The 14,632-nt window shown below is 36.5% G+C and overlaps 1 protein-coding gene and 1 non-coding gene across 2 annotated transcripts; both read right to left on the bottom strand.

The window, feature by feature from the left end:
- Window positions 1-2,023: 2,023 nt before the first annotated feature.
- Window positions 2,024-2,096, bottom strand: Trnat-ggu (transfer RNA threonine (anticodon GGU)). Its single transcript has one exon. It is a non-coding gene; the product is annotated as a tRNA-Thr (tRNA).
- A 4,489-nt stretch (window positions 2,097-6,585) lies between these two features.
- On the bottom strand, window positions 6,586-13,969 carry LOC139715290 (uncharacterized). The gene is made up of 3 exons (XM_071626868.1): window positions 13,897-13,969; window positions 10,781-10,930; window positions 6,586-7,110 (listed from the first exon to the last, which is right to left on the bottom strand). Exons 2-3 carry the CDS (start codon window positions 10,880-10,882, stop codon window positions 6,586-6,588), a joined length of 627 nt encoding a protein of 208 aa, XP_071482969.1. The 5' UTR covers window positions 10,883-10,930; window positions 13,897-13,969.
- Window positions 13,970-14,632: the final 663 nt, after the last annotated feature.

Raw genomic sequence — 14,632 nt, 5'->3', positions numbered from 1 at the left:
GTTCAATAGCGGTGTCAAATCAATGAGAAGGCGTTCAAATTCAAGCGATTTTTGTCTACTCTCAAGTTTCATTTTAATTCTTTGAGCATTCAATTTCGTTACATATCATTCATTTTAGATTCTATTTCCCAATTTAGAGAGAAATTCATTCAATGTAACGATGCTAAGAGGGAAATCAATTCCGCACCTGCTGGATAGACGTTAAATTTTGTCCCAAGTATATAATTTCAATTCCCCTAATAGGCATACAACTTCGCACGTTGAACACTTGAATTCAGTCAAGATAACAAGTTCAGCAGTTGTATGTACATTTCTACATGCCAAATTCTCCCTTTTCACTGTTAAACAATTTGATTATATTGTTTCCTCCTCATTTCAAAGTTTCATTTAATCGTTTAATTTTAAGCATATCTTATGTAGGCCGCCTATTTCTTTTCTCTTTAATCTTTGAAGTTCCATTCAATCAGCCGATTTCAATCATATTTTTATGAATTCCATTTCTGTCCAATTTTCTATCCGGTTTTACCTTTATTCCCTCACCGTAAGGATATTACACAAAATTTAATAGTCCCATTTCATAATTGTTTACATGTGTCCACATCTATTATAATTACATTTTAAACCCCATCGCTGGTAGCTTTTAGACCTTCCCCGTGTCCATGTATATGCCACAATCACCCCAGCTGTAAACTTGGTTTTTTGTTTTGTTTTGTTTTTCCCTAGGGTATACCCTATAATTATGATTTTAATAGTCTTGGTGGTTGCAAATTAATGTTTCAGTCACTAGTTCCTGCTAGTTCTGACCGTATTCGAGATATTCGTGTACCAGTCGCGTTGAGCAGCTGTCAAGTGTGGATATAATGATAATAATAATAAATTTATAAAGCGCATAATAAGCACATGCTTCTCTATGCACTGTACAATTCAGATACAACATACAAACAAATGACTAACAAATGTAACAATCAGCATAATAATACAATAATTAACAAAAGGGGTAATGAATGCTTATCTTAATCAAGGAAGACGGAAAAGGTGAGTTTTAAGACTGGATTTGAAATTTGCAAAATTGGGTGCACGTCGAATGTTTTGTGGGAGATTGTTCCAAAGATTAGGTCCAGCAACTGCAAAAGATCTGCCCCCGTAATATGACGTATTGGATATTGTGTATATATATATATATTGTGTGTGTGTGTGTGTGTGTGTGTGTGTGTGTATATATATATATATATATATATATATATATATATATATATATATATACATATATATATATTGTATAAAGAAACTGATAAGTTTGGAATTCAGTTCTTTGGGAATTTAGTAGAAGAAATGAAAATATTAGGAATATATTTTACACGAAATTTGAAACGGAAAGATGACTTGAATTATAAAGAGATATTAAGTAAAATAAAAAGACTTGTGGGGTGGTGGAAACAAAGGTTAAAGACTTATGTTTTATCTGTATTTAATCATGTTTCCTCTCTCATTACTGTTCCAAAATCTATTTTAGAGGAGGTGGAACGCGTATCATTTGTTTTTATATGGGGTGAAATGGAAAAGACAGAATAAAGAGGAAGGTTTTTTTATCAGGATTATGAGTTCGGAGGGATGCGAATAAGAAATTATGAAACACTTATTAAAGCTCAAAGTCTTATGTGGCTTAAGCGTCTACTTTATGAAGAAAACTATTCAGGATGGAAGATTTCATTTGATTATTTCGGCAGGAAATTTGGGGAGAGGTGTATATTCCTAATGTGATTATGACTTTGATAAAATGAATTTGAAAATTCTGGCTCCTTTTTACAAGGAAATGTTGAATGTGTGGCAAGAAATGGATAAATGAAGACATTTTGAAGAAAATAAGAATAACCTTATTTTTCAAATTCATGAAATTCTTCCGTCGAGATGTTTTTCATTGCAACTGATTGACAAATTGCCCTACAGCGACGTAAATCGACGTAAATAAACACTGAATTGATCAGTGTTTTAGTAGTAGCCAGGATAAAAATCATGGGCGTACATACTCGAGTAGGATTCGAACCTACGACCTCCTGATCACCGGACAGGCGTCATCTCCACTAGACCACCGAGCTTTCGCCCGTCAGCAAGTGTTGGTTCTAATCCTTATAGCATGCAACGGGTACTGCGTAATTATTCAAATTCATGAAATTCTTCCGTCGAGGTGTTTTTTCATTGCAACTGATTGACAAATTGCTCTACTAAAATCAATTCAGTGTTTATTTACGTAGATGTACGTCGATTGTCGTAGGTTCGAATCCTGCTCGAGTATGTACGCCCATGATTTTTATCATGGCTACTACTAAAACGCTGATCAATTCAGTATTTATTTACGTCGATGTAGGGCAACCTGTCAATCAGTTGCAAACCGTATTTTTATAAATAAAAGACATATTTGTAAAAGAAATATAATGATATTTGATGAGGATTTATTAAAGAAAGGGGTTGTTCAAATAGATGATATAGTGGATGAAATAGATATGAAATCATGTTTTTATTTAAGGAATTATGGTGTCGAAAGTAAAAGATTCCTGAAAATTAATGATTATTATATCTAATCTTATTCCAACTGATTGGAAAATGAGAGACCATATTATGCAGACTGATGGCCATAATTTTGGTATTAGATTAAAAATCGTGGAAAGTAGGCACATTGCCTAATCTTAAATTCTAAGAAAATATATGATTATTTATTAGACAACTTCATATCTATATTGCTATGATTTACAAATACGAGATGGGTGTAATCAATATAATTTTGGTAGGGAAAAAATTAAGGAAATATTTTTGAGAATAAGACGGACAATAATTTGGTTTAAGTTAAGGGAATTTATAAGTTACTACATGGTGCCTTATACATCAAAGAGCGCCTCTATAGATTTGGATTTGTTTCTGATAAATTATGTTCTTTTTGTAAAAAGAAGGAAGAGACGTATCCACATATATTTCTGTTTTGTGAACAAGTTCAAAGAAATTGGCAAGTAATAATAAATTAGATTTGAGGGAAATAGATATCAGTAACTTGAATTTTATTTCTATGTGGATTCAACGAAGCTCTAAAAGAATCAAAATGTGTAATTCCATTATTTTCATTCTAAAATATATCATATATATTTCCAGATCAAAAGGAGTGCTTCCTTCAACGAATGAACTTTTAATGATGATTACAGATTATAAAGATCAGGAAAAGGAATTAGCGACTAAAACTTGAGGGTTACTCTTATTGAAATGGGCAGAGTTAAATATTTAGGGAATGTAAATGTAGTATTGTGATTTTTTTTAAACTTAATTCTTATGATTCTGTTCGGCAGTGTGTGGGATGTAACTGTTTGGGTTTTTGCTGTTGGTTGTATGTTTTTTTTTTCTACCTTCCTATACCTGTATACACACCCATAACTAATGCTTCGCTGGCAGTATCAGCACTGTAACTTTGTGATTCAAGTATTTGAGTGAGTGAGAATGTGATCGGGTTCACCGGACATGGGGTTGGATGGGGGGAGGGGGAAGGTGCCTTGTTCCCTTCTGTCTGATGTGTTTGCCTGTTCTTTATGATTTTTTTTTAATGTACAAAATTCTTTCTTTTTCATTCGTAATATTGACAATGTGGAATTTGTGTTGTCATAATGAGATTTGTATTTTGCAATTAACTAATTTGTATTTTATTGTTTATATGAAAAGGAACAAAATTAAAGATTGACAATAAAAAAAATACTTGTGCGTGTATGAGGGTGTGTGTGTGTGTGTGTGTATGAAAGTGGAATAATACGAGCCGTTGCTTCCATGGCAGTTTGTCAGAACAAAGGGAAAATTTCATTTTAAGGCAAAGGTCCCAGTTCAAGGTATACATACATTTTGCGTGGATTAATTCAAACATGAGTAACTAAAAAGAACATAAGCAGTCCAACAAAAAAAAAAAAAATCCACCAACCAAATGCTGCAATTGATACTTGCCTTTCGTGAATTTCAATTCTTTAACTTTTATCACAGCAGTACTGATGCAGTCCAGACGATTATGGAGATAATGGGGGAATTCGTCTTGCCCTCAAGGTCCGTTTTACCCCACTTTCCCTAACCCGCTGCGTGGCATATTAATTACCTGTCCATAGGTTTATGTGTGAAATTTGTGCACATTTGACTCACTAGCACAGAAAGGGTTGATACACCCGACATGCATTTTGTCTGTATGTAAATGTATATTCAGGTGGCATATACGTAATGTTCATGTGTTTCATATTCAGTTGATGTTTGACAGATTGAAGTGAAATATGAATAATCTATACATAAAAAAATATATTGATATACATATGTATATACATATATATATGCATACACAAACACACACGCACACACACACGCATATATATATATATATATATATATATATATATATACATATTCATTAAAGCTGGGATCTACGAAGACATAATGGACAAATTGCCCTACAGAATAACGCACCTGAATAAACGCTGCATTGATCAGTGTTACTACAGTTGTACTAAAAGCACTTCGACGGAAGTATTTAATCAATATGAATAACCTCTAAGCAGATATCACTGCCGCTCATCCGCCAAGAAATTCATGATCTAGCAAATACACGTGTATGCCCACTTTAATAAGTTCACAATCCCTGATGCAGTAAACAGTAATCACCGCACACATTCACACATGCAGTCAACACACGACTCGTGTAGTATGCACCATCTCACAATCCATAGTACATGTATAGTCCTCTGAGGCTCAGAAACTGTATCGAGTGTATGTTTTTCAAAACGGGTGCAAGTCACGAGCTCCAACCCACTAATCACACAGCCCACGAGTCATACAGCCCACGAGCTAGACACTAACGAGGCCGAAGAGCTCGACATCAACTAAATAGGTCCAAGAGCTGTACGGTCCATGAGCTAGACGGTATATAGCGCAAATAAGGCACACGAGCCCCATATTACGTTGCGGGTCCTATAATGTAAAGTGTCGAGCTATTGGACCTTATTTGCCTAGTGTCTTTCTCATGTGCCTGTTCTACTTAGTGTTTAGCTAGTGGGCCTGTTTTACTTATAATTTCTATCAAGTGGACTGTATGACTCGTGGTGTAATGACTCATGGACCTTTTTTTTTAATGTCTAAATCATGGGTCGTATACTCCGTGGGTATCGAGTTCGTGGGACCCATTCAATACACGTTTGCATTTTTGTCATGTTTTGTCGCACACAGAATAGTCAAAAGAGCTGGCTATTCTACGACAGGCTCATCAACAGACATTATTATAATTTATCACAAACGCTAGTATTCACTACAACGTTTTGCATTACAACGACGAGCCAAAAAAAAAAAAATATTTTTTCGTCATAGCAAAGGGGGTCAAATCTGTGAAACCTATGCTCAGAATCTACCAATCTGTTACTGCTTGGAGAAAAGTGTAAAGTTATGGTTTATTTTTCAAGTTTGGAAGCAGCGCTGACAAACAAAGTAAAAGCTTATGTATGATTTTAAACCATCTTATAGGTACATTATCATCCACACATTTTTAGATTATAACTTCAAGCATCTTTAATTGTATAAGCAACTTTGAGCAAAACAGTTTATTTTCATCTCTTTACGAGACTCACTCCACGGAACAGCCGAAAGGAGAAATTAGCAAACCTTTCTGTCATTTTCACACCAACAATCTTTGTAAGAGAAGCAGCAAATGACACGCAGAATGCTTTAAACTACAACTATGAGTATAATGCGGATAGCAACGCCGGCATCGTGCTTATTACACAGTGCATTTAAAAGCCTGCTATCTGAAACGAAGTTGCATTGACAAAAACAAAAAAGCTAGAATATCTAGTCCTGAAAGCTGGTTTCAGCTCTGACTTCTTATAGTATCATCATTGTCACTTGTAAATATTCTAAGCAGCCACATGATGTAATGAGTTGTAACCGTCCTTTGTATTTACATTATGTATTCCATGTACTCCTATACTAAAAATAATTCCATAGTTTCCATCGAAGTAAAAACCCATCCAAAACACACAATGAATTAAAAATTCACACAAGTTTTCTGATATGGAAACAAAAACAAATGTAACTTCCATCTCTTTACTGTCTGGATTGCAACAGTTTGAGCTCAAAACTAGCCTTAGACATCTTCAAGCCGAATGTGAAACAAGCTTAACAATTTATTAACATATTTTCATGTTTCATCCATTCGACGACATTTGGTTTGCGCTAAGTCGCCAAAGAAAAAATACCTACAGGTTGAATTACTACAGTGCTATACAATATCAAACGAAGTAACGGATCTGTGCATATGCTGGTACTAATTAGAGATAACTAATTTTCCATAACACTTAGAGCAGCATTTACCTGTTCTTGACTTCCACTGTGTCTCCCTTTTCTACTCCATTGTCTTCGCTCTTATCGTTATCTTCTTATTCATCCTCTTCCGCCTCTTCTTCCGCCTCTTCCTCTTCCTCTTCCTTTTCTGCCTCTTCCTCTTCCGCCCCTCCCTCTTCTGCCCCTTCCCCTTCCGCCCCTTCCCCTTCTGCCCCTTCTCCTCCGTCCTCCTCTTCCCCTCCCTCTTCATCCTCTTCCCCTCCCATGCTTTCTTCCTCTGATTTGCCTTCTTCCTCTGATTTGCCCCCTTCTTCTGTTCTGCCTTCTTCTTTTGCTTTTTCTTCTTCGCCTTTTCCTTGTCATGAATGCCGAATTTGGATCCCAGAAGGCATACAGCCATCCCAGACGATGAATCGATCCAGTTCCCATCACTTGTACCTCGACTTCATCCTCGGTATAAACGCACCTCGTGTTAAACGCCAACCCGAGTGTGACAGCCAGAATATTGAAGACGAAGTTTGCGGCGCAGACCTGCGTTTTGCAGCCCAAGGCAAGTGCGCATTCGTCTTTTACAAGAGACAGGTCACACCCCACGATGGGACCAACACACTCCATGGAAGCATCGGGGTTAATTTCCTTCTTCACCGACCCAGTTCCGGCTTTAGCAGTGACCAGAGCCTTGCCACAGCAGGATCCGTTACAGTATGCAGGCTTCCTTGTCACAATAGGATAGTTATCCTGGCTGCCAGCGTTGCTGCTCCCAGCCCGCTCCTTTTTCATTAGCGGACGAAAGAAGAAGAATAAAAAGAAAGCAAGAATGAGTAATTATTGGATGGTACTTATAAATAGTATACAGGAAAACAAATTTCACACCTGTTTCATGAATGGAAATACGCATACAGTGAAAATGACCTTCAGATAATGACGTTTTGCTCAGGGTTTTCACTTTCATGCTCTCCTTTTACCAATCATTACAAATATATAGAAAATAGAAACAGAGCAAAACATTGAATAATGTCTTATTAAATTTGGACGTGATGCATGATTGAACTGAACTGAACTGAACTGAATTGAATGGAATTGAATTTAATGTTTTATTGTATACAAATACGAATGTGGAAATGTTCCGTCCACCACATATATTAGGAGAAATACACAAATAACAATTGTTCAAAGAATGGCATGTGTCATACGCACAACACGCTACATTCTGACAAACAAAAATCTTTACTTTGGTTGTTGCAGAAAATAAAGATAATGATCATGATATTCACAGTGCATGTCACGTATATTTTACTTAATTGGGTAGTTTAAAGAAATCCATGATAATGATAAGGTCATCATTGAAGACTCAACGTTCAGAAAAATCCTCCTCTTCTTTATATCAACATCTTCATCTTCATATATCATCTGTATACATCTTAATTAACACCTTATAACATTCTATAAAGTACATGATGTAACAGCGTCACAACACAATAAAAAAAATCAAACAAACAAATCTCCATTATTCATTCACAGACATGGAATTCCCTAAAGGCATGGCGATTGCACATGTGGATGAAATTTGGAATGAATGGCTGGCGGAAACGTGTACAATGATGCGAGGTGCGCGCAATCTGATCCCGGAGAGATTATACCCATAATATGTGCATAATCTTTTTGACTTTTGACTTCGCCCAAAAAAGTCCCCTGCCTGTAATACACTTTGCCCCACCCGCTTATGTGGTCAGTGCGATTTTGGTTCTTTTTGCGTTGTACATGTATTTCTGTAGTAGCATATGAAATTGTAGGTAAGTAGGCCTACTCTGGATGAGGGCCCGGTAGAATAATTTCAGGGTTGGTCGGTCAACATAATTATGGATTGTGTAACATTCCATTCCCAGAAAATAATGTGCACAAATTACATTGAATTAGTTTTAAAAAACTTACATACAGCAAATGCGTAGTGTGCAAGCGCGCCGGAACACTTTTTTTTTTTTTTTTTTTTTTAGGGGGGGGGGGAGGACAAAATCTCGACGGGGGCACATTATGTGACGGTGTGAAATCCTCGGCGAGGGAGCGAAGCAACCCAGCGGGGGTACCACGGTAGGGACTTTTTGTAAAAAACAGAGTACAAAAGTTGCATTTCTAGAGCATTTAAAAGAAAAATGCTAGGAATTTACACATAGTGGAATTTTTTTAGTGCGAAGGGCTGTGATTATAACATACGGAGGTACATTAAATGTGACGGTGTAACTCAAGATCCTCGGCGAGGGAGCGAAGCGACCGAGCGGGGGAGGGTGGGGGAGGGTGTGGGAGGGGGGTACCCCCCTCCCACGGTAGGGACTGTTTGTAAGAACAGAGTACAAAAGTCGCGTTTATAGAGCATTTAAAAGAAAATTTGTAGGAAATTAAGCAGTGAAAAAAAATTAGTGCGAAGTACTATGATTATAACATGGGGGGGGGGGGGTACATTTATATGTGACGGTGTGAGATCCTCGGCGAGGGAGCGAAGCGACCGAGCAGGGGGAGGGTGTGGGAGGAGGATACCCCCCTCCCACGGTAGGGGCTTTAAAAAAAAAACAGAGTCTATATATGCTACTCGGCAACGAAATCTCCCAATCGTTATTCAAACGGTGTTTTCGTTTATGGCAAACTATGTCAAATTGTACCTTTTTTAGTAGTAATGTCATGCACTTCTTGTATTCTCAATGTCAATATTTTACATATACATCGAATCCTTTCAACCGGTAGGCTATTTCTTGCGTATGTTACATGAGTGGAAACCATGCCTCGTTTGTCTCTCCGTTTATTTACTGGTAACTCTTTCTCTCCCACTAGTTGTAACCTAATTCACAATGGCAGATGACGCTAATATAAACTCTGTATTCGTGACTGAGACTACAGAATGTGCTGACACCTCTGAGTTTTTACAGTCACTTTGCACGGCCACACCAGAGCTGCAATTTGATTTTGATCACAATGATAGGTTAGTTTATAACATCACCAATAACTATCATTCCGTGAATGAAATGATTCAAATAGCGCAAAAGGATTCTGTTGGCCAACTTCTTCTTTTGCAGTATAATTCAAGAAGTCTTAATGAGAAAATTGATCAGTTGAAAATATTTTTAAATTAGGTGAAATCTGATTGTTCCGTCATTGGTGTCTCAGAGACTTGGATAAACAGCCTTGCGTCCTCATTTTTTTTTTTCTATTCCCGGATATGCCTTTTATTCAAATAATAGACTGAGTAGGAGAGGAGATGGCGTAGGGGATTTTTTTTGTCACAGATAACATGAGAGTTAAAATACTGAAAGATTTAGTTAAAATGTGTGATAGTTTGGAAAGTATTGTTATTGAAAACGAAAGGCCGAAACGAAAGAATATTGTGGTTGGTGAAATTTATAAGCCACCGTGTTCCAATTTCCAGGATTTTTCCTTGAAACATTTTCCTATTTGTTGTTAGTACGTTTCCTAATCAAAAGACTATTTTCATTATGGGGGACTTCAATTTGAATTTGCTTCATTACATCGATAATGTCCATTGTCAAGAATTTTTAGATTTGATGTTATCAAAATATCTTATACCATTAATCAGAAAACCTACCCGTGTGACTGATACATCATACACGTTGATAGACAAAATATTTCCTAACGATATTTCGTCTGTATCATCCGGTGTAATAGAATCTCATATATCTTATCATTTTCCGATATATGCCAAGTTTCCTTTTGTGAAAAACAGTTGTTTGAAGGCTCTAACATTTACATTCCGTGATTTTTCTGAACATAATCGATAGACTCAGGGAGAGATTATTGACTGCTAACTGGGAAGAAGTTTTTGCTATTGATGATGATGTAAAAACTGCTTTTAATAATTTTTTGAAGTATTTATTATACAATATGATGAAACTATTCCTTTACGGCAGTCCATTCGATCTACTTATAAAACAGCACCAAGAATGCCTTGGATCACCAAATCTCTCTTTAAGTCTAACAATCGTAAAAATGAATTACTAAATATAAGTGGAATCCAAATGAAAATAAGAAGAGCATACATGTTCGTTATCGCAATATTCTTACAACTTCTTTGAGATTTGCTAAGAAGAGCTATTTCACGATCGAGGCAGTTTGATCCCTACAAAAATGATCCCAAGAGTACGTGGAAGGTGATTAATGAAGTTCTCTGGTAAAATTTACTTTAGTAATTACATTAGTAAATGCCGAACGGCATCTGTAAGATGATTTAAGATGGGTATGGTTCATTAAGTTTTATAGTCGATCTTAATCCCTTATCGCTCTTTTTGTTTTGTTGTTGTGAGGCAAAGGGGAGCATTATTTACTATTATGTTGATGACTTGCTGAAAGAAACAAGTGCTAACCATAATACTAGATTGTCCAAAGTATCAGGAAGGTCGGAAGGGATGAGAGAAACAATACTCATAGCAGATCATACCTGAGAATTTGAACTTCTCTTGGGTTGAGTTGTCACAGCCTGGCCGGATTTACTGCCGCTGTTGGTTTCCTCATCGCCTCCTGTTTTGGTGGCGTCTTCCATTTCTATTGCCTTGTGATGGGGTGCGTAGAACACTATATAGCTGCAGCCCTGTGTCACAATTTAATGTCAGACCATCATTTGATAAAACGTCATCATAGTGCTCTGTAATCGTCAGGTCAACACTGCAAGCTCAAGAGATACAATTTTTCTTTTCAGGAGGAAGTTGAATGGTATCTGTCTCCAGGATGCAACTATAAGTATAGATAACAATGCGATAATTTTGAATATGCCTCGGGCTAATCTCTAAAAGTAGCAAATTTTTGGCGAGTGTGCCCGCAACATATAATAGATATATGCGGTAATAAAATGAAATAATGGAGATGAAGATACAGAAACTGACATAGGAACAGGGACAGACACGTTTACATTTCCGGTGACATGAATATGAACTTATATAAACATAACCAGGAAGACGTGCATGAAAATGTAAGAGGAAATGAGGGTGGAAAGCAGCTATTAGGCAAGAAAACAATGCATACAACTATAATAGAGTGACAAGAAGAAAATAAAATATATCCATACAGGAGACCAAAAAAAATTGTCATAGGAAATAGCAAACAGTGGTTGTGATAGAAGATGTTTCTTAAACTTTGTTTTGAAATTGTTTATTTATGAGAAGTAGAAAGTCACTCCAAATTTTCGGGCCAGTGAATCTGACATTATGTTGGCATAATAAAGGAGCTATCCTGTGACGTAATATTATGCAGGCGAGAAGATAAAGACGAACGGGTACAAACTGGTACGGTATTGATAATGAAAAATAGTGCGAATAATCTACATTGGAAAATTAGCAGAAGGCCGTCGTTCCAATAATTAATACAGATACCCAGTTGATACTGAATAAGCTCAGTAAGATTAAGAAGCTTCAGTTCATGATGGAACGGGTTAACATGAAATCGCGGATGCGCTCTTGTAGCAATTCGAATTGCTTTGATTTGGATTGGTATAGATTCGTATTTAATTTTGTTGCGGATGTATTTGCCCGTACCAAGTTACAATGCAATAGAAATGGAAAAATTAGAATGCGATCTAAAATCCGTCAGATATTTCACGGCAAAATTTGTGAGAGTTTACTTAAAATAATGCTTTGAAATTCTCCTTTGAACCTCGTTTATGTGGTATTTCCACGATAACCTTGAATCAAAACGTATTCCATAAAAACTTTGTTGCAGTAGCACATGGAAGATTAAAATTATTAACAATAAGTTCGGCAGATCTTATAGACGATTACTCAGTTGTCGATATCAATAGACAGTCTATTGGTATGGAACCACTCAATCACATTAGATAAATCGTACTACTTTACCACGTAATGAGAGTAAATCATGATCAGAACATGCAGAGGAGAAGGTCTGTTGACTGTGTATCGAACATACAGAGATGAAGAAAATTAAATCAGTGGCATTTCTGGTGTTACTGATCTGAATCATGAGGATTAGTGGTCCTCGTAAGGGTCCATGTGAGGCGCTACAATTTCTGTAAGATCCGATGAACTCGACATTTCGTAAAATTATCCATTTTCGTTTTGTTATAAGCCTTCAAATTCATGCGTATCAATCATGCATTTTTAATCATGAATTTCCAAATAAATACAGTATATGCATTCAAATTAGTGCGATGGACGGGGAATGCATTTCGAAACACTTTCAATTTCGTTTTTGAGCGATCGATTCTCACAACTGAGCATTCACCTTCGTAAAAAACAAACTTTCTTTCTTTTTATCAATACTTTGTGATCTTCGATGTAAGTCATTCTCTTCATCACGGTCATTACATTATTTTTAGGATCTTCAAGTATAGCATCTGTACTTTCATCATCATGTGTGATCCAAATAGTTCTATTAAAAGTCGATATTCATCCATCTATGAGTTAGACACAACAACGCCGCTGCCATCACCCAAGAGAAATGTGACCGATGGTACCGGCATACCCAGGCCTATACATGGCGAGGTGCTTGGCACGCCAACGCCAAAGTAAAATGAAGATCACTAAAACAACATGATGATCATAATGAAAATAAAGATGCAAAATTAAGATGACTAACACGATACGTTGATCATGATGAAACTAAAGATCACATGAACAATGTAATGCTTACAACTGAATGTTTACATCCGAATTTGAAATTTGTAAGTTTTAACACGGTTGCCTATAAAAGACGAATTTAAAAGCACTAAACATGAAATCATTCGACTAAAGTCACTCAGCTGCTTGAAACACAGAAATGTGTATGCACATGAAACGAAAATGGTTGATTATTTTACAAAATTGGCTGGGAAAATGTATAGTATATCAAATAATATTCACTGAGATGATTCTGTTGCGAATTTTTGATACAAAATCGTGATGTCAAGGACAGAACAAGTATAGTGGGCGACCAAAAAAGTGGAACTCAAGACTAGACCTACTTAATCACACATCAGGGTGGCAGAATCGCAGACTCTACACATTTTGCAGCAGTACTGCCACTATCGAATGATTCCAGCCCTCGCAAATCTCGTAAGGTCTGGTGATAATCACGAATCTTTTTTTTTTTTTTTTGATAATCAAAATTAGTTTGATATCAACAACATGTCATTCTGATGAAAAAGTAGCATGTAGACCATATCTCAATGAAACCTTTAATACTTTGAATTTACGTTGACCACTGTATTAAATAAATGCTTTTGCTGTAATTCTACGTAAGTTTAAGGTCATTTTTATTCAGTTGTATTTATAATAGACCAAGCCGAAAAAAAAAAATAACCAGCTTGTTGATTTGTATCCGTCACATCCTGCCTATAGGGCACCGATTCTACAATTGAGCTAAAGCCATATAGTGCCTCGCAGTTAAGTTGGAGCATATCTTCGACTGTCTCCAACTCTATTCTAGTCTTCGTCGTCACTAGATACGTCTCTAGGAATACAAGTGACTTGGATTAAGAAGAACAATGCTAATCCCATCTCTTGTGACGGACAGCATTGTGATACGTTGAAACAAAACCCACGGGTAATGAGGAGGAATGTAACTTACTTTCCCAGAGTGACTCCACCAAACTTCTGTAGCTTAACTGTGTCGAGAGCCCAAATCATGAGGCCGAATGGTGGGAGTTAGCGTTTGCAGACTAAGTAGTCAATTTCAATTGCTCAATGCAAAAAAAAAATTTGATACTATAGTTTCACTTTCTCCTTCTTTGTTTGCCTGTCCCTTTGTACCATTCCAAGCCATCCCTCACTTGGGATATGGTACTTTCCCCACTAACCACAAAGCAACATCCTCTTCAACCTCACATTATCATTAATTTCATGAATATATCACACACTGCGATTTATACAACAATCATGCTTAAGCAAGATGGGAAATTCACCAACCTTGCCTCAATAGACAAGACCGTTTAAGGCCAAATTAAGAATAATTCAATTTCTGTTTTTCGCTGACACATCGTCACACGTCATCCTATTTTCATCAACATTTCATTATTATTAAAGGAACCGGGTCGTTTGAACTTTATACTCTTAGAGAGATCTTGCGTTCTGATATACTTGTTTTCGAAACATATACAACTTCATCTGATCACTTCGCTTGACTCGAAATGACAGTCTTTGCTTGTTAGCAACATCAGTAGAATAGGGAACTTTGTTTCATCTTCCTCCATTATGATGAGGGACGGTAGGATATCATATCTATTTACAATGGTATTTACAGCAGATTTCTCTTCGTTGTCTGGCAGATATTGAATCAAGTTAAACTGAAAGGTAAAATTGTATAA

The sequence above is a fragment of the Diadema antillarum genome, unplaced genomic scaffold (assembly GCF_040938485.1).
Source record: "Diadema antillarum isolate AM-2024a unplaced genomic scaffold, OU_Dant_1.0 seq00003224_RagTag, whole genome shotgun sequence".
Classification (NCBI taxonomy): domain Eukaryota; kingdom Metazoa; phylum Echinodermata; class Echinoidea; order Diadematoida; family Diadematidae; genus Diadema; species Diadema antillarum.
The sequence above is the reverse complement of the archived record's forward strand: the minus strand, read 5'-3'. Positions and strand labels throughout refer to the sequence as shown.

Bases quoted from the DNA above. Each gene is read 5' to 3' on its own strand.
- LOC139715290 (XM_071626868.1), bottom strand. From the start codon at position 10,882: ATGGAAGACGCCACCAAAACAGGAGGCGATGAGGAAACCAACAGCGGC. The intron at 7,111-10,780 runs GTATGATCTGCT...CTAATGAAAAAG, and splicing joins AGAGAAGTTCAAATTCTCAG to GAGCGGGCTGGGAGCAGCAA.